General features: G+C 37.1%; 2 protein-coding genes across 4 annotated transcripts; one reads left to right on the top strand and one right to left on the bottom strand.

Annotated features, from left to right (window-relative positions):
- Positions 1–3455: 3455 nt before the first annotated feature.
- LOC110467049 (DNA-directed RNA polymerase II subunit GRINL1A-like) lies at positions 3456–9898 on the bottom strand. 3 transcript variants are annotated; one of them, XM_021523919.1, is made up of 6 exons: positions 9751–9898; positions 8556–8729; positions 7616–8161; positions 6863–7070; positions 5141–5229; positions 3456–4113 (listed from the first exon to the last, which is right to left on the bottom strand). In XM_021523919.1, exons 2-6 carry the CDS (start codon positions 8660–8662, stop codon positions 4065–4067), a joined length of 999 nt encoding a protein of 332 aa, XP_021379594.1. In that variant the 5' UTR covers positions 8663–8729; positions 9751–9898; the 3' UTR covers positions 3456–4064. The 3 variants fall into 3 exon arrangements, with proteins under 3 accessions (XP_021379594.1, XP_021379593.1, XP_021379595.1); XM_021523918.1 differs by having other exon boundaries at positions 8556–8717; XM_021523920.1 differs by having other exon boundaries at positions 6863–7019; positions 8556–8717.
- A 2294-nt stretch (positions 9899–12192) lies between these two features.
- LOC110467048 (max-like protein X) lies at positions 12193–21949 on the top strand. The gene is made up of 9 exons (XM_021523917.1): positions 12193–12280; positions 14668–14737; positions 15624–15743; positions 17002–17102; positions 17567–17663; positions 17828–17927; positions 19323–19407; positions 19784–19900; positions 20861–21949. Exons 2-9 carry the CDS (start codon positions 14692–14694, stop codon positions 20918–20920), a joined length of 726 nt encoding a protein of 241 aa, XP_021379592.1. The 5' UTR covers positions 12193–12280; positions 14668–14691; the 3' UTR covers positions 20921–21949.
- The last annotated feature ends 4514 nt before the right edge of the window (positions 21950–26463 follow it).

Raw genomic sequence — 26463 nt, 5'->3', positions numbered from 1 at the left:
AGCCCGAGTTTCCTCTGGCCCCCGACACCAGACTTAAACTTTTGTACGATGGCACGTACTGACAACGATAGAAGTGGTATAGTTGTACATGCAACTTGACAAAGTGGCGAAAGTGACATGTCAGCGCAAAAACAAAACTTGACAAAGTGACATGCCAGAACACACTATTGTTACCGGTATAGTTGTACATGCAAAACTTGACAAAGTGACATGCACACATTCATATTAGCGGTATATAGTTGTATATGCAAAACTTGACAAAGTGACATGTCAAATTGACACATTTATCAAGGTCGGTATCCGTCAAGAACTCTACTTGATTTATCTGGGTAGCATTAGGTGCTGGAGAATGTCACGCACAAATCTACCATTAAGTATATGTGTTTTATGTTGGCGTGTAAAGCAGTAGACATTTATCTGTCAAAATGTCTAAGTCTGGTGTCAGGACCAGACGAAACTCGGGCTTCGTTCTGAGCAATTGAATTTATGATTTTAAAATCATGTCTTTTTTTCTTGTATTTTTTAAAATTTTGTCAGCAATATCCTGATTTTTCAGTACAGTTTTTGACTTTTTAAAAAAGAATAATACTTAACGTTAAATAACTGTATAATTGCCTGTCATTTCAAGATTTTCATGTAGAGATATATTTGTCATTTAATCTACATTCCCTCCTAGTCTACAGTGCATGTAGTACAGTTTTATATTGAATAGAATCATGGCAAGGAGCATAGTACTCAGTAGCAGATTTAAGAGGAGGAAATGCTCCCCTCCCAATGGAGAAAAGGTGGGGATCGGGGCTGTAGTCCTCCTTAAAAATGTTTTGTAAACATGTACTCTATGAAAGACTGCTGTGACTTTTTAGTCTCTTCAATATCAATTAAGTAGAATCGATTCCTTTCCTATGAATCGTGACACCCTATTATTTATATACAAATGTTACAAGACATATCATACAACTTTTCTCAGTTGCAATATAAACAAGAGGCCCATTTGGCATGTATTCGGCACTTGTTATCCTTATGTGACCTTCAAAGTAGGCAAACATCAAAATATTTTCAATAAAATCAATAACAAGTACCGGTAAGTAGCTGCTACAGGTACATATCTAGTATCTATGCTACAGGTACATATCTAGTATCTAGGCTACACCTCATAGACCTCTGTTGGAAAAGTTAGTTTACATTATTCATACAACTTTCAAAGTGAATCAAGGTCATTCATTTTGACATACTCGATAGTCTTCCAAGCATATACTACCTGCCATATATCATGAACCTAGGTATCTTAGTTATTCGGAAGAAATAGTTTAAGGTAAATGGTACCACTGTATCAGTTTTAATCGCGAAGAAGAGTTCCACTAAGAGTTTTCTCCCTTTATATAGAAGATGAAGGAAGCAAAAGGAGGTTCTTTCTGAATTCGACTAACTTTCCTCTATCAAGGGTTTTTATAAAGTATGTGGTCCATTTATTGGACATTAATTTTGATGCAGTGAAAGTGACCTTCAAAGTGGGTCAAGGTTATTCATTTTAACTAAACGATACCCTTCCATCAGACACTAGGTCACTTTGCTGTGCATAAGAAGGTTTAAAGCACACTTGACCCCTGTGACATTGGAAATGGATCATGGTCATTAATTTCATTTAACATGACACGCCTTCATCCCAGCATGATGCTAGCCAAATATTAGGATGCTATATCTCTTGAATATTAAGAAGTTGTGAGAAGATTTTAAGTATTTGACCCCTGTGACCTTGACATAGGGCCAATGACATCTATTTGAAGAATCTTTATAGATCTTCATTTCAGCCTGCTACAGGCAAAATATTATCTTAGGCCACTTTATTACTCAGAAGTTTACTGAAAAGACAAGAGGCCAGAGGGCCTGTATCGCTCACCTGAATATTTAAGCAGGCATAGCAAAATATTCTCATTAAATATTACCCTGTACTACAAATATTTCACTCGCAAACTCTTCTGACTCCATCTGTTGAAACTACCAGCCGAAACATTATTGTATGATTTTATGCTTTTTGGTTCTTCTTCAGAAGTTGTTTGAAGTGTTTGATATATTTTCCCCTGTGACCTTGTAAGAAGGTCAAGGTCATTTTCCTTCTCAAACTTTGTTGGCTCTATCCCAAGAAGCTACCAGCCAAATCTTATGAATCCATTCCTTTTGGTTCCTCAGAACAAATCGTTTAAAATGTTGTTGACCACTGTCACTTTTAAAGTAGGTTGAGGTTCTTTTAATTTGCAAACATTGGTGAGAAGCCACCAGCCAAATATTATGATTCTATGCCTTTCGATTATTCAGAAGAAGTCGTTTGATGTTTTTGACATTTTTGACTGCTGTGACCCTGAAAAAAGGTCAAGGTCATTTTCATTCTGAACTTTGTCATGCTCAATCTTCAGAAGTTACCAGCCAAATAGTATAGATTCTTTACCTTTCAGTTCCTCTGTAGAAGTTGTTTGAAGTGTTTGACCCCTGTAACCTTGAAAAAGGGTCAAGGTAATTTAAACTAATTTTCGCTCCCAAACTTTGCCAGGCTCCATCCGAGGAAGCTACCAGCCAAAAATGAAGATGATTTCATACCTTTTAGTTCTTCAGGTGAATTCGTTTGAAGAGTTTGACATATTTGACCGCTGTGACCTTGAAAATAGGTCAAAGTCATTATCATTCCCAAACTTTGTCTGCCTCTATCCCAGGTAGCAACCAGCCAAATATGAAGATTCTATCCCTTTCAGTTCTTCAGAAGAAGTTGTTTGAATAGTTTGACACATTTGACCCATGCGACCTTGAAAGTAGGTCAAGGTAATTTTCATTCTCAAAGTTTAGCAGGGTCTATCCCATGAAGTCACCAGCCAAATATGAAGATTCTATACCTTTTAATTCATGGGAAGAAGTCTTTTGAAGCATTTGACATATTTGACGGCTGTGACCTTGAACGTAGGTCAAGGTCATTTTCATTCTCAAACTTTGTCTGGCTCTATCACAGGAAGTCACCAGCCAAATATGAAGATTCTTTATCTTTCAGTTCTTCAGAAGAAGTCGTTTGAAGTGTTTGACACATTTGACCCCTGTGACATTGAAAGAAGGTCAAGGTCATTTTCGTTCTCAAACTTTGTCAGGCTCCTTCCAGTTAAGCTTTCAGCCAAATATCATGACTTTTGGCCTGTCCGTTCTTCAGAAGAAGTTGTTTAAAAGAAAAGTTGACAGACGGCACTTTCGGGCAGGTGAGCTAAAAATTGTATTAGAATGGGATACATTTATATCAGTGCCAAACAAAGTACCTAGGCACAGAATTGTATATCCGAGTTATGGCAAAAGTACAATGATGATGTTGATTACGTCCTATTGATGAACAATGTATATTTATAGACCTTGCTCTGATCCATCTCTCTTGCTCTGCCCTTGCTGTCAGTCAAATGTGCTAAGGAAAATGAAAGACTTTTTGCATAAAAAATACTTTATTTCCATAGTGATCAATAAATGTAATTGGTCTATTCAATTCACATCTTAGCAAAAATGTAATGATGCATGAACAGTACCAGTACTAATACATGTATTTTTTCATCTGAAAATGTTCTCCTTGACTTGCAATAATAAACATTGAGTGATGGAGCGGAATGCCTTACATTTGTAAAACCTTCCTTATGAGAGCAGCAAAATGTCATCTTATAGGTGGTCAAACAATGGGCTGAACCAATCTATCATATTAATGTCTTACTATCACACTATGTTACACATGGCCCTCGAGTAAGGCACCTTTGTTTAGAGCAGTCACTTACACACAGCAGTCACAATGTGTCAAAATCAGGTGACCAATGTTGTTAAAAGTTCGCTGTGATAGATGTCTGCTGTTGTTGTGATAGATGTCTGCTATTGTTGTGATAGATGTCTGCTGTTGTTGTGATGGATGTCTGCTATTGTTGTACAGCGTTTTGAGACAGAAATCTTCTACGACTTGTAGATCTATATGAAGGAAGTCTTCAATGATTGTACATCCTGTCCACAAAGTGTCACTGTTGTATGGTGTAGCACTAAATCTTGTCAGAGGATCACCATCACTCCAGATCATCATCACTGTCAACCTCTTGTTCCTGATTTCGGTAGCTGATTATCAGTTAAGGGGATTAGTGACAAAACATCAAATATTTAATAAAATGATAAAGGTACAAGTTGATTCATAGCTAACCTTTAAAAAAAAAATCCGAAGACACATGCACAAAAAAGACAAGTACAGATACCAAAATAGAATAATTGAGATTTATCAGAAATATTTCTCGATACATTCTTTATTCTATAAATAAATATGTCTATTACACTAGTTTTCAGCAGTACCATGAGAGAAATAATAAACTGCTGAGTCACTGATGCTGGACGCACACAAACATGTAGATTTGTATAAAATATGGAATATTTTAGTACTGATGTGTTTCACACCTTTGTGCTGTGTTTCATAACAAATTCTCTTCGCTACGACTCACTTTAATATACTACATCACTTATTTATGAAAGGAGTGATGTGCAACCTGGAATAGTTACAACAAAAGTATGTTTTTATGTTTTCTTCCTACAGACCTAATAGGATTACAGATGGTACAAGTATACTGCTGTATTTATTCTGCAATAAGCTCATGCCTGTAATAAGCCCACCCATGACAAATACAGTTTAATAGAAATATTTACCGAAAAAATGCTATTTCATTGCCCTCCAATAAGCCCATCCCCTACTTTGAACCAGAGTTTATGTGTTCGCCCCATGGGCTTACTGCAGAATAAATATGGTATACATTTCCTGTTTTACGTACAGTACATGCTGGGCTATACTATGACTCACTTTAAGCTACAATTATTATTGATTAAAGAAGTGGTGTGCAAACTGGAAAAGTACAACAGAAGTATACTTTTTTTTTACAGACGTATGTAATAGGATTCAGTAGAAATACTAACTATAGTATAACACATGCTATTTCATTGTCCTGCAATAAGCCCACCCCTTGGCTTGAATAAGATTTTATGTGTTGGCACAATTGACTTATTGCAGCATTAATATGGTATCCATTTCCCATAACATAATAACAAGTACATGTAGAAAGTTCAGAATTGTGTCATCATAGATTAGATTGACAAAGGATACGACATGTCCACTCCCTCCGGATTGTATTGTTCCATTGTAACACCGAGTCTTTGGGTCAACTTCTCTGCAGCATGTCTGGCTTGCAGCTCCTAAAATACAAAACAATATGACATATGTGTGTACTTGATAAATAACAGGTTAAGGGTTCCTAGCATGATGTATAACAAGAGGCTCAGAGGGTCTGTATTGCTCACCTGGATAATTCAGCAACCATGTGAAAATATTCTTATTAACCCATATAATACTGCAACTATTTCCAAATATTGGCTCTGTCTCTAAGCAGAAGCCATTCCTAATTGGGTCCCTTCTTTACCTAAATTTCCCCTATTGGGCCCTGCCCCTCTGCCTCTATGGGGGCGCTACCCTTTGCCCAAAGATGCTCCGGGCTGATTGTGGCTAAAAATCCCTCAAATTTTACCGAAGGAGAACGATTTTAAAGATTTACCTCAAGTTCCACTATTGGTTCTGCCCCTCTGCCCCCATGGGCCAGACATTCCATTTAATCAAAACCGAGTCCCCTTTACCTAACAACACTCTGTACACTTTTTTTTTTTTATAAATCCCTCCAATTGCACTGAAGGAGAAGAATCTTAAACATTTATTATTATGTTCCCCTATTGGGCTCTGCCCTTCTCCCTCTGCCCACAGGGGCCACAATCTCCATTTTTACAAAATTGAGTCCCCTTTGCCCAAAGATGCTCTTTACCAAATTTGATAAAATTCCCTCAAATCCTACTGAAGGAGAAAGATTTTAAAGATTAACCTCAATTTCCCCTATTTTGCCCCACCTCTCTACCATCAGGTGTGGCAACACACTCTCTGTTTATACAAAACTGAGACCCACTTGCCAAAGGATACTCTAGGCTAAGTTTTCGTCAAAATCCACATGAGCCATTCAGGACTATGGTAGCGTTTTAAAGGAAAAGTTGAATGACAGACAGACGCTTTACCACAGCATCAGCACCGATCACTTGCCCTGAGCTTAAAACTATTGCTACATACATACTACATTGTAGAACTATCAAGTATCTCTTTCCAATGAAAAAGATGGTGTCACCCCTCCTCCAGTTTTTGGTTTTGAAAAGTTGCTGTAGTGTCACAAGACCCAATTGCAAGATCACGGCTATCATAGAATCACATTTACTATTTTGTTTTTAAGTACTGAAACAACATGAATTAAGAGTGATCTCAAGACATCCATTTCATCGTCAAACTATCATGCTGATAAAAATGTACAACTGGACCCTCATTCATGGCTCTGGTTGCAAGTACAATTATGTTCATGTATGCTGATATATATAATTAAATCTCAGTACAGATCCATACAAGAAAAAGTTTTATCAAATTCTTTTTAAAAGGAATTAAAGCAGTCTCTTATTTATATTATCTGATATTGCTGTCAATGATGACTATTACAAGGGGAGGAAACTCTTTTGACTGATGTTGTAAATTAAATGATTGAGCTGGTTATTTTATAGGAAGAGTGAGACTATTCAAATAATCAAATGTACAGCCCTCGATACCACAGGAAGAAAAATAACATCATGTCAATAAAGTTCAGAAACTATGAATATTCTCAAAAAAATAAAAATAAATGTTTGTACATGATGTATTAAGAATTTTTAAAACCATCTGTTGTACACGTATTTATAATTTTCTGTTCAGTCTTTCTTCTGAATCGAAATTCATAGTGAAAGCATGGTTAGATCTATCTGAACTTACCTCCTGTTTGACCTTTTGTGTCTTCTGTAGGCTAAGTGACTCATTGAGAGGTATGAGCTTGCTCTCCTTGTGTTTGTAGAGAGGGGGTGTGGCTGCCGACTCCTCCACAGCCCGGGGGGTGACATGGACGGGAGGAGCATAATTCTGGTCTCTTGACCTGAATTTATATTCTCTTGGCATGTTTGAAATATCTGTATTTTTTAGACCGCTAACAAATTAAAAGAACATGTCAAAAATAGGAACAAACCTGTACATTGTGTATAGAGATTCAGTGAATCCGACAACAGATCTTATGGAAACAATCTGAATAGTTAACTTTTCGATCAATACATACCATATCTATCCTGCACTAAGCCCATGGGTGGGGGAAGTTTGGGGGGGGGGGGGAAATATAATCTCTTGACTCAAACTAAACTAAAGTGATAGGTATATTACCTGGTCAATGAAATATTAATTGTTAGCATTTCAACTGAACTGCAATAAATGTTGATTGGCTTTAATTTACCAGGCAAGGGCTTCTTGCAGGATAGATTTAGTATACATTTTTATACTTTCAACATTTTTCAAAGCAAGGGAAGATATTTTTTCTAAAAATGAGTAAATATCTATCGAAATGTTCCCACAGGGACTGTAACAATATAAATAGTTATTCTATGTCTACTTTAAAATGTGTCATTAGTTTTTAGTATCACAAAAAAATGTATCATTTCATATAAATATTAAGAAGAATGTGTATGTTAAAATTTGTTTTACCTGTTTGGTTTAGAAGGAATGTGGATTGCTGTGGCATTCTGGATTGCCTTGCTGTAGGCATTTGTAGTTTTCTCCTTCTGTATCCTGTCCATCACTGACACTTCTGCAGAAATCTGCATTTTTTTAAGCGAGCCCTCTAGGTCAGAATCGTGCACTGTCTTTGGATTTTTATTTTCAGTTATATCATTTTTCATTTCCACTTCAGAACTATTATCACTTTGGGGCTGTGTTGTCATCGTAGTTGTAGACGTGGTTAACATTGAATTTTGTTCCTGTTGTGGTAACCTCATTTCATCTTCAAAACTTGAAACAGGCACGGTTTGATGGAGTTTGTTACTTAATGAACTATTATTCATTTTCTGTTCTTGTTTTTCTCCCCGAAGACCAGTGGGTACAGATTGTACTTGGTTTTGTGACATCTGTCCTGTGGGTGGGAAAACATGACCACCATCTGCCTGTTGTGTTCTCACTGACAAGAGCTGCTGTAGCTTTTCATAAAATGTTCTTACTTTTGCTCCCTTGTCTGGCAAAGATTCAACAAATTTCCTAGAAATTAAAATAAGAAGTTATTCAATAAAATTGGTTGGGTGATCAGCTGTTATTCAAACAATTTCTTCTTTTAGGATTCATTCTCTTAAGTGTTTTCCCCTCAAATACTTCATACATGATAAGATTAATGAAAAGACGAAAAAAAAATATCCTGATTTAGTATAATCTTCATAAATATTGTTCAAAAATAAGAAAGAAAGAATCTAGTTATTGTATAGTTTCAGATATGTTTTTGTTTATAATTGTTTACAACATTTGCTTAACTTGTATATTACTGAAATAAGACATTATTAATATTAGATTCAATAATTAATGATCAAAAGAGATGACAGGACGTATGATTTTCCGAGACAAGAAATTAAATGTCACTTTATCAGTGAAGGCTGCTTACGTTTTGCAGAGTATTTTTTCTTGGCGTGAAAGTAATTCCATTAACTCGACAGTAGATTTTGACGAGATGTCCCCAACATAGCCCTGTTTCTGTTTAGGGCTCATCATCTTGTTGGCCTAAGGTTTTCAAGTAAGCAGTAGTATTGGTCATTCAGTTCTCTAGCTGTAACAAGGACTAAAATAGTCAGGTACATAATGTATTTTGTAGCCTAAGTCTTAAAGCAACCGACTAAACTGTATACCACATATAATAAATGTCGCAGTTATGTTGCAGTCAAATATTTTTCAAATTGGTGGTTTAGTATTTACCAGAAAACAGGGAGCATAAACATATAACCTTAAGAGAAACGGAAAGTTTGCAAAAACCAGATTGGGATTTAAACTTGAAATTTCGAAACTCTACACACTACAGACATTCGACATTGCACTTGCAAGCTTTTAATTTATTTTCAAATATCCGACTCTTATAAAATCACAAAATACTCTGTACATGAATTCAGCTGTAACAAAAGAGGAAAAATGCACAGCCAGACAGGGAGTTGAATACAGAACCTCCCAAAAGTAAACGGATGCTTTAACTAATTGGGCAACCCTGTTTGCTGCCTAACGACCCAGTCCAGTTATGCGTAAACTCTCCTCTCTCCTTATCTAAGTCTTTGCCCACAGATACAATACTTTTACAACCCCAGTTTAGGAATCCCCTCGCCAAGCGTACACCCATACACAACCAAACCTGGAATCGAACCCGGGACCTCCAAACAGTTGATGGATTCTCTAACCAGTTGAGCTACCGGGTTGCCTGCAAATGATCCCACTAAACAGGTCCAGTACGAACACAGTCGATCACATGATTTTGGCAGTATATGTCGAAAAGTCTGGTGTCAGGGCCAGAGGAAACTCATGCTCGTAAAGGTCAAGTCATTTAGACTAGACTGACAGGAGTTGGAAAACGCACTAAATAAACTGGGATTTGAACCTATGATATCTCGACACAGATTTATTCTCTAACGATATTATTCTGTAAATAACCTTTAAAATTAGCTACCATAAATGGACTAACTGCTATGTACACTTAGTAAAGAAATAAGACACTCGGGTAAAGCATGTAACGTTACACATTAACAAAATATAAACGACAGATATTTCATTTTTTCCAAATGCAACTTGAACGACAATGTTCTGTACTTTAGTCCTACCAAATAATGTCAAAGCTGATCATCGAGAAACAAATCACCCTGTTGAAACGAAAAGATTTGACACGAATATTAGCTTGTTTTGTTCCCACTTGCAGTTATAAATACACAGGTAACCCTTCACACAACTCGAAATTTCGCAGGGTGTCAATGTTATTCAGATGCTTCACATTCGTAAAGGTTAAGGGTGGTCGTATTTAAGCGTTTTATTGCCTATGATATAGGCGATTCTACTAATTACAGCCCGGTAAAGCCCGGTACAGCTCGGTACAGCCCGGCACAATGTGACCGGGCTGTTGCAAGGAGAAATTGTGTCACCAATTTTATTTTCAATGTTTGAGAATGACTGTGTTAAATACTCTGTCTGATTACACTGACAGATGGACTCTGTGGGCTAATATTGATAAAACTAAAATATTTGTATTTAGAAAATCAGGAAGTTTTTGTTGCAATGAGAAATGGATTTACAAAGGTGAATTTATTGAAGTTGTTGGTGAGTTCTGTTACCTTGGTATTATTCTGAAATATAATTGCAACTTCAATAAAGCACAGAAACAATTAGCCGCTAAATGCCGTAAAGCAGTATTCAGTCTAAGAAAATAATGTATAAACATGCAATTAAATTTTAAAACTTATTTGTTACTTTTTGATACATATGTTGGTAATATTGCTAACTATGCATGTTAAGTGTGGGGTATGTTTTTGCAAGAATATACTCGGTGTAAAGGGGTCACCATCCAGTGCTATGGTGTATTGGGAGCTTGGCAGATACTCTTTTTCTGTGATCAGGATCTTCAAATACTGGTGTAAATTAAGGACACACACTTGTATACTGCAAGGTTGCTATGGATATTTGTTTAATAGGTGTGAATCTAATCCAAATTGTAAAAACTGGGCAGCAAATGTAAAAATGGAATTGTCAATGTTAGGTATGGGAGAAATATGACAAAGTCAGCAAAATATTGATTTAAAATATTTTCTTCCTTTAGTCAAACAACGCTTGCATGATACATTTCAGCAAAATCTGTTCACTATTTTTTCAACTTCTTCAAAGCGTAACTTGTACCAATATCTTGTAGACCATATATGAGTTATTTATCAAAGCCAATTTTATTGCAATTCAAGAGAGTAATTTGTACTTTTCGTTTGCCTGCGCACTGTTTAACAATTGAAACAGGAAGATACAACAAGCAGGCTGTTTCTAACCGTATATGCCCAATATGTACTACTGAAGTAGAAGATGAATATCATTTTGTTTTCATTTGTAAAGAATATGATTTACTTCGACAAAAACTGTTAAATCCTTAGTACCGGTGCAAGCCATCCACGTATAAACTTTTGAAATTACTTAGTACAGAAAATGTTACAGAACTGTATAATTTTGGATTTTTTTTGTGTAAAGCTTTTGAAATTAGGTCACCTCTCTTTTCTATGAAATGAGTGAATACTTGACTTTGTATGACATTGTATTGTGCATAATACATGTAATGTAATATCAATAAGCTGTATTGCTTACGATAATAAAAGAATAGAATAGAGAAGTAACTATACGTTCAAAACACCGCAACTCCGCCAATAATTACGATATCCTAACATTTTTTTCAGCGTTGTGTTATTAACACACATACCTAAATAATAAAAGAGTTTTAGTTGAGCTAACGATACAGGGGAAAGCCCCGGCGATCCCGATATTACAAATAACATGTGTGATTTCAGCAGCTGCGTATATGGTTGAGAAGTAACTAATTTCAAAAATCAAAACTATGCCAATTTTTAACATGTTCTCACAATTGTTCAGAATTGAATTAAATTCATACATACTTTAACCACTAAATAGTTTTAGTTGAGCTAATGAAACTGGTGAAGGCCCGGTCGAACCAGATACCACAAAAAACTTTTTATGATGAAGATGCATTTGTATGTTCACACTGTCTTTCATATTTTGTTTCTTATTCCGAGTAAAGTACTTTTATTAAATTAACTTTACAGAGTTATGCCCGGGCAGTCCTAATATTGTAAATAACCAGTCCTGCAGTGTTGGTTAACTTCAAATTACAATAACTTGGCTAATTATGAACATATTTTGATGTTTTCTTCAGTTTTGTATTTTTCGTTTCTAAACCTATAAGAATAACTTGTTTTAGTCCAGCTTACCACACAAATGAAAGCCCGGGCGGTGTTTGTATTGCAAATAACAAACGTCTGGCTCTTCTCCAGCGGGTTGTTGCGATGTTACTGATTTCAAATAGTCATAACTCGCTCAAATGTTAACATTTTTACACAACTTCTTGATCATTACATTCATATTGTTACAAAAAATGCAAAATATACATTTGTTATGGTGTACGAGTGGAGACAAAAGCCCGGGCGGTCAATATATCACTACAGGGCTGTGCCGTGCTGTCCCGGGCTTTACCGGGCTGTGCCGGGCTCTACCGGGCTTTACCGGGCTGTAATTTGTAGCACCCTATGGGTGAATATTAAACCTCAGTTTGTTGATCAACACTTTCTAAAATGGAGCGAACATTTTCAGGTAAATATATCACTTATTCTTATCTTTTAGATCGTTAGATCGCTGTATATCACTTTCCTACCAACAATTAATTCATATGGATTCAACGAATTTCAAACATGCGGCTAATTTATGTCTTAGTAAGATTTATGGTTGAATACACTGATGACACCATCAACAGCTGATTAACGCATGCAAGGGGGTTTATGCACTTGTGACCAAGAAGGGGGGTTTACAAAATGGGACTTGTAAGAAGAAATATACCTAGATATCATAAAAAATTTATCATGTATCGATTTTATTCAAAATAAAGCCTTGCAGATGCCAGATACAAAAAATGTATTTGGAATTCTGTCCAAAAAATATGTAGAATCTGATTATTAGTAGAGCTGTGCAGTAGACCCATGTTGGTACAATCTTACATTGAATTGGTGGTCACTTTGTGGAGTAGACTAGTATTTTTTTTTTATATAATGTAATGTTTTAAGAACTGTCCTTGCATACTGAATATTGATAGTGCTAATGATTCAAGATACATGTGTATAAGAAAATTGCTTACCTCAATGCAAGCATACAATGATTCCAAACAAACAACTAATAATAATTCAACATTTATAGCAGCCTATATAGTTTGTTAAAATTACTCTAAAGCGCTTTACAACATATGGATAATAGTATAATTAGTTATAATTGTGAAACAAAAACAAAGGCTTACACTCACTTTTATGCTGTACATGTACCTGATTGTGAAGAGATTTATGTAACACAACCAAAAAGTGTGTATATGTGATGTTTTGATGACTAGTACAGTATGTACTCTGTCACCTTCATCAGGCAAATGACCAGTGAAGCTATGTACACAAAGGTGTAAAATATGTACGAGTTGTCGATCCACAAATCGATGTTGATTCGGCTACGCTGTAAGCTCAATTGGAACTGGCCGCCCACTGCAATTTATCCAGATGGCTTCCTTTATCTGCCGCTTGAACAGATTGCTCTCTCTGTCAAATACTTACACAGGAAAGATACGGAAACCTAAGAGGGATAGAAATTCAACCGATCAGAAAGGAAGCAGACAAGAGTCCCGGATCGATAAATCAGCAATCACAGACCACGCCACACAGAAAAGTCATGTGATTGACTGGGATAACTCCAAAGTTTCGGATAGAGATCTAGAGAGATCTACAGCAATCTGTTCAAGTCGCAGATAAATTAAAGGAAAACATCTGGATACGCTGGAGTGGGCTAGTTCTTAATCGAGATGAGGGGGCTCATAGACTCTCTCACATCTATGACCAAGTATTAAACAAAGTGTAGCTGAATCAAGTCATTTCGATACATTTATATATATTAACAACTATAATTGTACATACGCTTACAGCGTAGCTGAATCAACATCGATTTGTGGACAACTTGTACATATTTTACACCTTTGCGTATATGTATACACTAATTCACTAGTCATTTAATTTGTTGAAGGTGACAGAGTACATACCGTACTAGTCATCGAAACGTCATATACACGCATGAACAATTTTTGGTTGTGCTATATGAATCTTTTCACAATCCATACTTACCAACCTGAAGGAAATGTTTAATTTAGATACATGTACAATAACTGATGTGGAGGTTACATGTGGTATAAAAGGGACATTTTCTACCCTTGTTACAGAAATATTGTGTCTCTGGTTCACTGTTGCTGCGATGGCGCTGCAACATTGCGACAATATTGCAGCATGTTTATATTTCGTATGCAAATTAGCTATATAAGTTTCTGCTGATATCCCTAGAATATAGCCAGAATGTTCCTGCACATACACTTCGATTTATCGCCACAGCTTTGTGGTGATATTGTGGCACACTACATGTATATACAATGTATTGAGAGCCCTTCTGGCAATATATAGCCAGAATGTTCTGGTGCACTTGCGGCGATATCACAATGATGTGTATTATTTTATGTCCTAATGTACTTCCACTATATTAACTTTAGTTGTTATTGTACCTTCAGAATAAAAACGTTCTCCTGTGTTATTATTAGCTAGAGAGCATGGAGTCTGTGATGCAGCAAATTATTAAAAGTCTTCTTATGTCACCGCAATGATTCTTTAATTTTCCTGCCTTTTTTTCTGTCAAATGGACGCATAAGTCCAATTTTGTATTAAAGTTTAAACTCCATTTCATGCAAAAAAATCTGGGAGGAATAGTTGATAAAAGAAATCAAAAACTGTTATATATATTTGTTTAAGTCCTCATCTTCCAATTTTGTATTATAGTTTAAACTCCATTTCATGCAAAAGTATCTGACAGGAATAATTGATTAAAGAAATCAAAGAACTGTTTCATGTTTTGGTCCTTATACTTCTTGCCAAATTCTTAACACTAGTACTGTATTTGTTTGATTTTAGAATTTTGAGTGATTGTCACAAGCGATGGCTGAAAGCTCCTTCAGTGACCTCAGTTTTGACCAGTCCCAGGGTAAGTTAACCAATGGGGTATCATAAAGCTGTGTTAAAGTTTGGTCTATTGGAGTTCATTTGGGGACCATGGTCAAATAATGTGTTTTATTCAAGATCTGTATATAGTCCTGAATGAAAAACTTATAGAAGATTAGCATGCAAATATAATAATCATTAAAGTGCTGAGAAATCTAAAAATAAATTCTGTCATATGTATTTAAAAAAGCTGTGATAAAGAGCTCAAAATAAAGTTTTTTTACTGTTTTTGAAAATATATGAGCTCATGATAAAGGGAAAACATTTAACATTGATTTAACTTAAAGTTTCCATATCAAGTGAGGTGTGATCAGGGTTAGTTGATATCAACTAGGAACTTGTCACTCTAGTTAGTATGTACAGCGTATATGCAGACTGTTAAATTTGTATTTTTAAATGTGGTAAGTATGATAATTACTATAAATCAATATAGCATCATACATAAGCTTTTATATCCCGGAAATTAAAAAAAATATGATACCTTAGGATAATTATGTAAAATGTAACGTCTGATTTCTTCAGAGCTTTTATAAGAGATGTTATAAATATGATGTTTACAGGGAGAGACTTTAGATTGATTATGTTTGGTGAAGACGGGGTCTAAAACAATTGACAGTTTGGTATCAAATATAGTAGGCCTCTCATGATCAGAAAAATGGGAGCTAGCTAGGGTCACAAAAAACCTCCTCCTTCCCATATTCATTATTTGTATTCCATACATTTACTTGCAAAATAGCCATCAGAGGATGGTAAGCTGTATGTTCATTATTTAATAATTAATTAAAAGATAATGTTTTCCCCCCACAGAGGATGGTAAGCTGTATGTTCATTATTTGATAATTAATTAAAAGATAATGTTTTCCCCACAGAGGATGTTAAGATAGAGACCAGTCCCACTGTTGGTCAGCACTTCACCTTCTCCAGGACCAGCAGCACTGGTTCTATACCCACAGGATGTGCATCATCAGCCTCATCAGCACATAACTCGGGTAAGTATCACATCAGCACTGGTTCTATAGCCACAGGATGTGCATCATCAGCCTCATCAGCACATAACTTGGGTAAGTATCACAGCAGCACTGGTTCTATACCCACAGGATGTGCATCATCAGCCTCATCAGCACATAACTCGGGTAAGTATCACATCTTGTTATATCTTTACATTTTATTCTCTATACTCTTCTATAGTGAAAAAAGTTCAAAATTCCAGATGTTTGCCTCAGAAAAATGTTGACTGGTAAACATCGAAATGTTGACTGGCTTTGAGTGAAAAGTTGACTGCTTACGTCACAGCTCATTACTATTCGGTATTTCCCGGCCATTACTCGGCAACTTCCGCCGTCAAGCAATTACCAATAGTGACATCCCTATAGGAAAAATCGCTCACGTCTGCTTCCGGCCGTCTGCAATGTTTATGTATGTCGGCTGCATTATGCAATCATGGGCAGATTTTCGGAATACACTGCTGCAGAAATTGATGAAATTGCAGAGACAGTACAAACACCAAGAATGTGATCAGAGTTGCAGAGAAATTAATAACAGAGTATATTGAAGCAAAGAACAATGCATTTCCACAGGATTTTTTTCAAGATAAACCAAATTGGAGACGTCAGAAATTTTGAAAAAATTATAACAAAACATTTGTAGACTGAGTTTTCGGTCAACATGTGTTATGTTAAACTCACGGACCAAACTGTTGCCTTCAGCCTTCGGCCTCAGGCAACAGTTTGGTCCTCTGGTTCAACATAACACATGTTGTCCTCAAACCCAGTCAACAAATGTATAATGTTGTGTCTTTAATGGACATTTTTTTTGTGCTTTTAAAAAAGTGATGAAAAGTCACTCGATACACTTCATTTGCAAAAATTATTCAAAACATTTTTATGTTTAATTGGTGCAACACAAAACTCTGTGATTTTTATATTTGTATACTTGGGTTTTTTTCCTCTGCAAAATTGAAGCTACTTTAATTTGAAATTTTCCCATTTTCGTCTTGTTTTCCCACTAAAATGCACTCAAAAAATATTAAGTTTTCAATTTTGTTCCTAAATTGTTCACAAAGTAACGAAAATAGTAATTAGTTTTAGCTCTAAAACAGTTGAAAAATTTCTTAAGACTTATCATAAGACTGTAAACATGTTTGAATTTTCTGCAGTATTTATCACTGTTTAAACAATATAAAAACATCTGTCACAAATAATGTGATGTCCTATGAAATGGAGTTTATGTTGGTTATGTTTTTATTAGATGATGAGGACAGTGATGGAAACAAACCAGCCCTGAGTTACAAGGACCGACGAAGGGAGGCCCATACACATGCTGAACAAAAGCGCAGGGACCAAATCAAGGTGTTTACCTAGGCTTATGAAACTATAAATGAATAAATGCATTGCATTGTTATGATTTTCATAGTATCTGAATGTTTCAATTTGCTGTTGAGTATATGCAGAATAATAAATGTAAATGTTTTGTAATAAGTGACAAAATTATATGATCATAACCTTTAAATAATTGTAGCTAATTGTGTGCCTACACAGGCCATGCATATCAATGATATATATATAGATGTATTTGAAAATAATTCAGTACTCCTTGATTTAACCTTCAAAATATATCAATATTCAAGTATCAAAAAAAGATAAAAAGAGATGGCGGATGTTGAAGGTGGCATGGAACAGTCACCTCCAGAAAGAAAACTAATGCAGATTGCAGATAATAATGGACATACATAATAAAATACAGTCAAGATGTTTTCTGCTGAAACATCCAATTGAAAGAATGAGTTTGTCATGTGTACTTTTATCTGTTTCAGAAAGGGTATGATGAGTTACAGAGTATTGTCCCCACATGTCAGCAGGCTGACACTATTGGCTCCCAGAAACTCAGCAAAGCTACAGTCCTCCAACGATGTAAGCTCAACAATTACAAACTGATAACTATCTGCTATAGGCCCTATCAATTTGAGTAGAAAAACAACATTTGAATTACCATTGTAGATAAAATGTAGTCTTCTAATCCTTCAATCTTCAATTTGGTACATATGTTTGTATGTGTATTTTTCTCTCTCTAACAGCCATCGACTACATCCAGTTCCTGGCCAATCAGAAGACAAAACAGGAGGATGAGCTAGACTCTCTAAGGAAGGAGGTCATGGCACTGAAAATCATGAAGGCGTAAGCTCTCTTAGAAAGATTTATCGCTTTAAAATGGGAATTTTTTCCCCTGGTTTCATTTTTTTTATTTTTTGAAATTCTGTTTGCACTTGAACATGAGAGTGCAAATTCAACATGGAGGTAAAATACTATGTTTAATTTGTGGTTAGTAATACATGTACTAATAAGTATCCATAGGCAACTTAAGCAAAGAATGTAATGTCTAGGACAAAACGTATTTAGCGGGTGGCAATGTTATTACAATAAGTGTTAAATCAATATATATATGCATTCATGTGTCATGTCACCTGGTGTAATGTACCATGATGAGTTTATGTGGTGGTGCGTCATCTGTCGTCCACCTGTTATCAGTCAACTTTTCAATTAATCTATATATTTTCCTAAACCGCTAAGCAGAATTCAAGCAAAGTTTAATGCTAGCAACTTAAGGTCATGGGGGCCAGAAGTTATACAAATAAAGCAGCCGGGAGGATGATTCTAAGAAGATAATCTGATTTGCTTTAAAAACATCTTTTCTCAAACTGCAGGGCAGATTTCATCCAAATATAGTGGCAACATGCTTAGCCAGTCAGGATAAAAAAAATAGACAAATATAGGGGCTAGCCCTCCTTTGAAATTGGCTGATTGTTTAAATGACTTCTTCTCTCCAACTGCAGGGTAAATTGCAACCAAATTTTAATGTTAGCATTCTTAGTTCATGGTGATCAATAGTTATCAACAATAACCTACACTTGTACTAGTACTCTTGAGGGCCTGATGTTGTGCTGAAAGAGGTAAAATAGGTTTATTTGCTTTAAATGACACTGCCTCCCAATTTACTAGGCAGATTTCAACCAAATTATTGTGATAATATTCTTAGCCATGTGAATCCAAAGTTATACAAATTAAGAAGCTGACACTGCCAGGGGCTGAGTGGCTAGGTAAAAGGGATCAAATTTACATCTAGTTACTTCCAAGCTACTGGCAGATTACAACCAAATTGTAAATGATATCATGCTTACACCATGGGGTTCAAAACTTCTACAAAAAATGGACTGACCCTCTAGGGGACTGAGGGGCAGAGTCAATAGGGGTCAAATGAGACATTTGATTTAAAAAACATCTCTCCTCAAACTGCGGGATATGTTTTAACCTAACTGGGGTGGTAGCATCAAACCTTATCCCATGGGGAAAAAAGTAAATAAGTTGGGAATGTCCACCAAAATTACTGGTCAGATTTCAACCTCATTTCTGAAATGGCCAGGTGACATTCAAGGCCTTTGGGGCTTTTATTATATTTTAAGCATGACAAAAATTAAATGCCATTAGGACACCTATAAATAAATGCATGTTAAATTAAATTTCCAAATTATACATCATGTGCTGCCTAAATAATACCTGTGATTTTCGTTCCAGGAACTACGAGCACATAGTGAAAACTCACCAGAACACCCCAGTGCATGGTCAGAACTTGGTGTCTGATGAGGTCAAGTTCCAAGTGGTCAGTATATTGCCAATGTAGTCCTTCAAAATAGATTTGAAATACAAATATAAAACATCTGACAGCGAGCTTTGAAATTAATTGTTCAAAATTCATTTGCAAAATGATATGATCAATTGAAAAAAATCACGAAATGCATCAACCCCAGGATTATTTCACTGCAAGCAAGGATCACTGCTTCAAAATTAAATTGCAAAATTTGATAAATGGTTTGACAGTGCTTGTCACTTAGTAAGAAACTTTTGTATCAAGTATCATACGGCTGAAATTCGTGGGCTAGAGCTCGAGTTTGTCTCTGTAATACTGGTTAGTTGGTAATTGATCATGAGTACTTGTCATAAAACAACAAAATTCCTGGATCTGTTTCTGTTAACAGTTTCAAGGAATCATGGATACCCTGTTCCAGTCCTTTAACGCGACCATCTCTGTGGCTAACTTCGCTGAGTTGTCTGCATGTGCCTTCAGCTGGCTGGAAGAATACTGCAAACCTCAGGTGAGAGGGTGTGTCTGTTGACAGACAGTTAACCTCTATTCAGTTCATAGAAGAAATTTGTAAAAACCAGAATCATAAATCTTCAGCATTGGAAGCGTTTTTTTTTTTTTAAATTCTCCTCTATAGTGTTACTTGTAAAGTTCTTCATAATTTTACTTGTAAATTTTCTATGATATCGCTTGTAAAATCTCCTCTATAGATACAACTTACACATTTTTTCTCTGGAGAGTTACTTTTGAAATTCTCTTTAAACATTACTTATCAAATCTTCTATACAAATGTTGCTTGTGAAATCCTCTAAAATGTTGTTGGTGAAATTCTCTATAAAATTACTTGTAAAATTCTCTAAAATGATACCATGAAATACTCTAAAATGTTACTATGTAATTCTCTAAAATGTTTCTGTGAAATAATAAAAAATGTTGCTTGTGAAATTCACTATAATATCAATATGAAATTTTCTAAAATGATGTTTGTGATATTTTCTAAAAAAAATTGCATGTGAAATTCTCAGAAATAGTACTTGTAAATAATTCCAACTGTTGAGTATATGCAGAATAATAAATGTAAATGTTTTGTAATAAGTGACAAAATTATATGATCATAACCTTTAAATAATTGTAGCTAATTGTGTGCCTACACATCAGGCCATGCATATCAATGATATTAAAACCTGTAAATAAATATATAAAATCTTACCTGTGCAATTCCCAAACTTTTACTTGTGAAATTGTCTATTGCCGGTTAGCTGTGAAATTGTCTATTGCCAGTTACCTGTGAAATTGTCTATTGCCGGTTAGCTGTGAAATTGTCTATTGCCAGTTACCTGTGAAATTGTGTATTGTCGGTTACCTGTGAAATTGTCTATTGGCAGTTACCTGATAGTGTTTGTGATAAAATATTTTATAAGAGTTATCTATCTTGTAACAGTTAATGTATGTAAAAATGTCTTCCTTTCAGTCGCTGAGAGAGGTTGTCCTGGGCATCTTGAGGCAGCTGAATAACCAAATCAATCAATAACAAATCACCATTTAAAGAAAGGAGAGTTTCATTACACTTTTATATCATGGAAAGAGATATACAGTTGAATTTGATCACCTACTTGGTTGAGCTTTACAAGTCACAGAAAGTTGTTTCGACGACTACTCTCCCATCTGACGCTGTCTGTAATGAAGAACAGAAAAAGTGGATCCGCAGATTAAATGAGCCTGGATGCAATTCTCTAACCTTTTCACCACTGTAAACCATAATAGACTTGTCCATATCAATGCATGGTAGTGTCTACTATAGTTACATAGGGATGAAAGGGATTAATGTATCTAATCACCTGGTATCACTATGTACGGACAGACACTGTTGCTTTTGAAAAATGAATATTATTTGCTGGATTTGTATAATATCATTATACATGTAAATACATAGTATTACATGATAATATCTACAACTTGAACCCATGGATACAATCATTTTTAATATTGAGTATGTGACAAATATTTTGTCTTATAATGCCATACAAATTGTGCATGGGAAGGCATTTGTTTTTGAAAGGTCAATTTAGATTGATCGTGTGACTTTGTTTCATTAAAACAGGTATGCAAACAAATCAAGTAATACAGTTTCAATTTAGTTATAAATATATTTTTAAATCATGGTGAAGGTGTCTGCTAAATTATTACAGAAAAATAAATCTGTATATTTTGCTACATTCATTATAGATAAATACATGAATATGTGTTTGTTGTACATTATCATGGTGTCAAGTATACCCATACCACTAGTAAAATTTGTGTACGTATGATTTAAAATCTTTACCTACACGATAATAGCTTTAATTACTTCTGAAAAGAAACCCATACCTTGCCGAACTTGTATGACAAAACAATAAAATTGAAATAAATGAAAAATATGTCAACAGCAGTATTTGGAGAATAATAAAACATAATAGGGCAAGGCTTGGATTTTAAACCTGGTCTCCAGTTACAAATACAATACATGTGAACATCCAAACTTATCACCTTAAGGATCCTGACCCAGCCTGACGNACAAGTGAGATCCTGGTTACAGCAGTGAGAGGAAAACACCCACAAGTGAGATCCTGGTTACAGCAGTGAGAGGAAAACACCCACAAGTGAGATCCTGGTTACAGCAGTGAGAGGAAAACACCCACAAGTGAGATCCTGGTTACAGCAGTGAGAGGAAAACACCCACAAGTGAGATCCTGGTTACAGCAGTGAGAGGAAAACACCCACAAGTGAGATCCTGGTTACAGCAGTGAGAGGAAAACACCCACAAGTGAGATCCTGGTTACAGCAGTGAGAGGAAAACACCCACAAGTGAGATCCTGGTTACAGCAGTGAGAGGAAAACACCCACAAGTGAGATCCTGGTTACAGCAGTGAGAGGAAAACACCCACAAGTGAGATCCTGGTTACAGCAGTGAGAGGAAAACACCCACAAGTGAGATCCTGGTTACAGCAGTGAGAGGAAAACACCCACAAGTGAGATCCTGGTTACAGCAGTGAGAGGAAAACACCCACAAGTGAGATCCTGGTTACAGCAGTGAGAGGAAAACACCCACAAGTGAGATCCTGGTTACAGCAGTGAGAGGAAAACACCCACAAGTGAGATCCTGGTTACAGCAGTGAGAGGAAAACACCCACAAGTGAGATCCTGGTTACAGCAGTGAGAGGAAAACACCCACAAGTGAGATCCTGGTTACAGCAGTGAGAGGAAAACACCCACAAGTGAGATCCTGGTTACAGCAGTGAGAGGAAAACACCCACAAGTGAGATCCTGGTTACAGCAGTGAGAGGAAAACACCCACAAGTGAGATCCTGGTTACAGCAGTGAGAGGAAAACACCCACAAGTGAGATCCTGGTTACAGCAGTGAGAGGAAAACACCCACAAGTGAGATCCTGGTTACAGCAGTGAGAGGAAAACACCCACAAGTGAGATCCTGGTTACAGCAGTGAGAGGAAAACACCCACAAGTGAGATCCTGGTTACAGCAGTGAGAGGAAAACACCCACAAGTGAGATCCTGGTTACAGCAGTGAGAGGAAAACACCCACAAGTGAGATCCTGGTTACAGCAGTGAGAGGAAAACACCCACAAGTGAGATCCTGGTTACAGCAGTGAGAGGAAAACACCCACAAGTGAGATCCTGGTTACAGCAGTGAGAGGAAAACACCCACAAGTGAGATCCTGGTTACAGCAGTGAGAGGAAAACACCCACAAGTGAGATCCTGGTTACAGCAGTGAGAGGAAAACACCCACAAGTGAGATCCTGGTTACAGCAGTGAGAGGAAAACACCCACAAGTGAGATCCTGGTTACAGCAGTGAGAGGAAAACACCCACAAGTGAGATCCTGGTTACAGCAGTGAGAGGAAAACACCCACAAGTGAGATCCTGGTTACAGCAGTGAGAGGAAAACACCCACAAGTGAGATCCTGGTTACAGCAGTGAGAGGAAAACACCCACAAGTGAGATCCTGGTTACAGCAGTGAGAGGAAAACACCCACAAGTGAGATCCTGGTTACAGCAGTGAGAGGAAAACACCCACAAGTGAGATCCTGGTTACAGCAGTGAGAGGAAAACACCCACAAGTGAGATCCTGGTTACAGCAGTGAGAGGAAAACACCCACAAGTGAGATCCTGGTTACAGCAGTGAGAGGAAAACACCCACAAGTGAGATCCTGGTTACAGCAGTGAGAGGAAAACACCCACAAGTGAGATCCTGGTTACAGCAGTGAGAGGAAAACACCCACAAGTGAGATCCTGGTTACAGCAGTGAGAGGAAAACACCCACAAGTGAGATCCTGGTTACAGCAGTGAGAGGAAAACACCCACAAGTGAGATCCTGGTTACAGCAGTGAGAGGAAAACACCCACAAGTGAGATCCTGGTTACAGCAGTGAGAGGAAAACACCCACAAGTGAGATCCTGGTTACAGCAGTGAGAGGAAAACACCCACAAGTGAGATCCTGGTTACAGCAGTGAGAGGAAAACACCCACAAGTGAGATCCTGGTTACAGCAGTGAGAGGAAAACACCCACAAGTGAGATCCTGGTTACAGCAGTGAGAGGAAAACACCCACAAGTGAGATCCTGGTTACAGCAGTGAGAGGAAAACACCCACAAGTGAGATCCTGGTTACAGCAGTGAGAGGAAAACACCCACAAGTGAGATCCTGGTTACAGCAGTGAGAGGAAAACACCCACAAGTGAGATCCTGGTTACAGCAGTGAGAGGAAAACACCCACAAGTGAGATCCTGGTTACAGCAGTGAGAGGAAAACACCCACAAGTGAGATCCTGGTTACAGCAGTGAGAGGAAAACACCCACAAGTGAGATCCTGGTTACAGCAGTGAGAGGAAAACACCCACAAGTGAGATCCTGGTTACAGCAGTGAGAGGAAAACACCCACAAGTGAGATCCTGGTTACAGCAGTGAGAGGAAAACACCCACAAGTGAGATCCTGGTTACAGCAGTGAGAGGAAAACACCCACAAGTGAGATCCTGGTTACAGCAGTGAGAGGAAAACACCCACAAGTGAGATCCTGGTTACAGCAGTGAGAGGAAAACACCCACAAGTGAGATCCTGGTTACAGCAGTGAGAGGAAAACACCCACAAGTGAGATCCTGGTTACAGCAGTGAGAGGAAAACACCCACAAGTGAGATCCTGGTTACAGCAGTGAGAGGAAAACACCCACAAGTGAGATCCTGGTTACAGCAGTGAGAGGAAAACACCCACAAGTGAGATCCTGGTTACAGCAGTGAGAGGAAAACACCCACAAGTGAGATCCTGGTTACAGCAGTGAGAGGAAAACACCCACAAGTGAGATCCTGGTTACAGCAGTGAGAGGAAAACACCCACAAGTGAGATCCTGGTTACAGCAGTGAGAGGAAAACACCCACAAGTGAGATCCTGGTTACAGCAGTGAGAGGAAAACACCCACAAGTGAGATCCTGGTTACAGCAGTGAGAGGAAAACACCCACAAGTGAGATCCTGGTTACAGCAGTGAGAGGAAAACACCCACAAGTGAGATCCTGGTTACAGCAGTGAGAGGAAAACACCCACAAGTGAGATCCTGGTTACAGCAGTGAGAGGAAAACACCCACAAGTGAGATCCTGGTTACAGCAGTGAGAGGAAAACACCCACAAGTGAGATCCTGGTTACAGCAGTGAGAGGAAAACACCCACAAGTGCAATCCTGGTTACAGCAGTGAGAGGAAAACACCAACAAGTGTAATCCGGGTCACAAAAGTGGGAAAGATGTTCCCATCTGTGTTGCCCGGATACCAAAAAAGCAAAAAATGCACCCACAAATGCATATTTCCAATCTAACGATGATTAGATACTGAAATCTACTTCATGAAGTAATGGCCCTTTCCTGAATCGAAAGTTCCCACATATGTAACTACCACCTGAAGTTATGCATCCGGGTATTTTTTTTATTTCATTCTGACCCTATTTTACAAAGTAATGGCCCTTTGTTGAAAAAATTTGTCCTGGCAGCTTCTCCAAAACTACAGGGCCAATTTCAAGGGAAGTTTTCAGATGTGATAACTACCCCCTCATGTTGTGCATCAAGGTATTTTTTTCCAACCCTTTTTTATGGAGTTATGACCATTTGTTGAAAAATCCTTGTCCTGACAACTTTCTAATCCACTGGGGTAATTTCAAAGTTTACAGATATGATAACTGCCCCCTGACGTTGTGCATCGAAGTAGTACTTTTTCATTCCGACCCTTTTAAAAGGAGTTATGGCCCTTTGTTGAAAAATAAACCTTTGTCTGTCTCCTAAACTACTGGTCCAATGTCAAGGAGTTATGACTTTTTGTTAACAGTCTTTGTCCTGACAACTTTTCCTTAACGAAGTAGGACGATTTCAGCAAACCTGGTTCATCTGGGCTAACAAGATTTGGTTTGCAAGTTCGTTTTGCCATTGGGAGGGAGTACAGAAAGTATGTCAGTTACCTGTATACTTAAATAAGTGTACAGCTCAGTGAATGCAGAAATCATTACTGGTGTGAGATTATGGACTGCTATGCAATGCTTTACCTTAGTTAGACTTTGGCTTGCAGTTCTGGTTTATATAGGAGCGGGGGTATTAGTTAGCTTTTGGCTTACATTCCTTGTTTTACATATTTTAGGGGTTTAAATCGACTTTCGATGAAAATGCCACACCCCATGCTTACATATAAACGAGAGCTTGATTTTCATCTTTCTCGTATACAGGGACGTAACCAGGCGTACGCACGGACGCACGGGCTTCCACGTAATTTTTTCAAGTATACTTTTAACAAGGGTCACATCGTAGAACTTTATGTGATAAACTTTAACAACTCATATAATCCTGGGCCCTCAGTGAATTCATTATCTCATTGATATTGTCTCTTTTATTGACTATTTAAAGAAATGTTCCTTGTTCATATGGAACTAATTATTACGCCTTTGAAAAAAAATACTACAAGCCAAATATGAAAATGATAGGTATTTTATGTCTCAAACTGCACCAGAATGGGTTCCAGATTCCGAAAAAATCTCGGGGTGGGGTGGGGG

This window comes from Mizuhopecten yessoensis, unplaced genomic scaffold (genome assembly GCF_002113885.1).
Source record: "Mizuhopecten yessoensis strain PY_sf001 unplaced genomic scaffold, ASM211388v2 scaffold11155, whole genome shotgun sequence".
NCBI lineage: Eukaryota > Metazoa > Mollusca > Bivalvia > Pectinida > Pectinidae > Mizuhopecten > Mizuhopecten yessoensis.
This window is presented reverse-complemented; position numbering and strand designations above follow the sequence as displayed.

What these genes read in the sequence shown, in the direction of transcription:
- LOC110467049 (XM_021523919.1), bottom strand. Translation starts at nt 8,662, where the DNA reads ATGATGAGCCCTAAACAGAAACAGGGCTATGTTGGGGACATCTCGTCA. An exon ending in ATTCCTTCTAAACCAAACAG is followed by an intron (nt 7,071 to 7,615) that starts GTAAAACAAATT and finishes TTAATTTGTTAG; the next exon opens with CGGTCTAAAAAATACAGATA. An exon ending in CCGGAGGGAGTGGACATGTC is followed by an intron (nt 4,114 to 5,140) that starts GTATCCTTTGTC and finishes ACTGATAATCAG; the next exon opens with CTACCGAAATCAGGAACAAG.
- LOC110467048 (XM_021523917.1), top strand. Translation starts at nt 14,692, where the DNA reads ATGGCTGAAAGCTCCTTCAGTGACCTCAGTTTTGACCAGTCCCAGG. An exon ending in CAGTTTTGACCAGTCCCAGG is followed by an intron (nt 14,738 to 15,623) that starts GTAAGTTAACCA and finishes TTTTCCCCACAG; the next exon opens with AGGATGTTAAGATAGAGACC. An exon ending in GCACTGAAAATCATGAAGGC is followed by an intron (nt 17,928 to 19,322) that starts GTAAGCTCTCTT and finishes TTTTCGTTCCAG; the next exon opens with GAACTACGAGCACATAGTGA.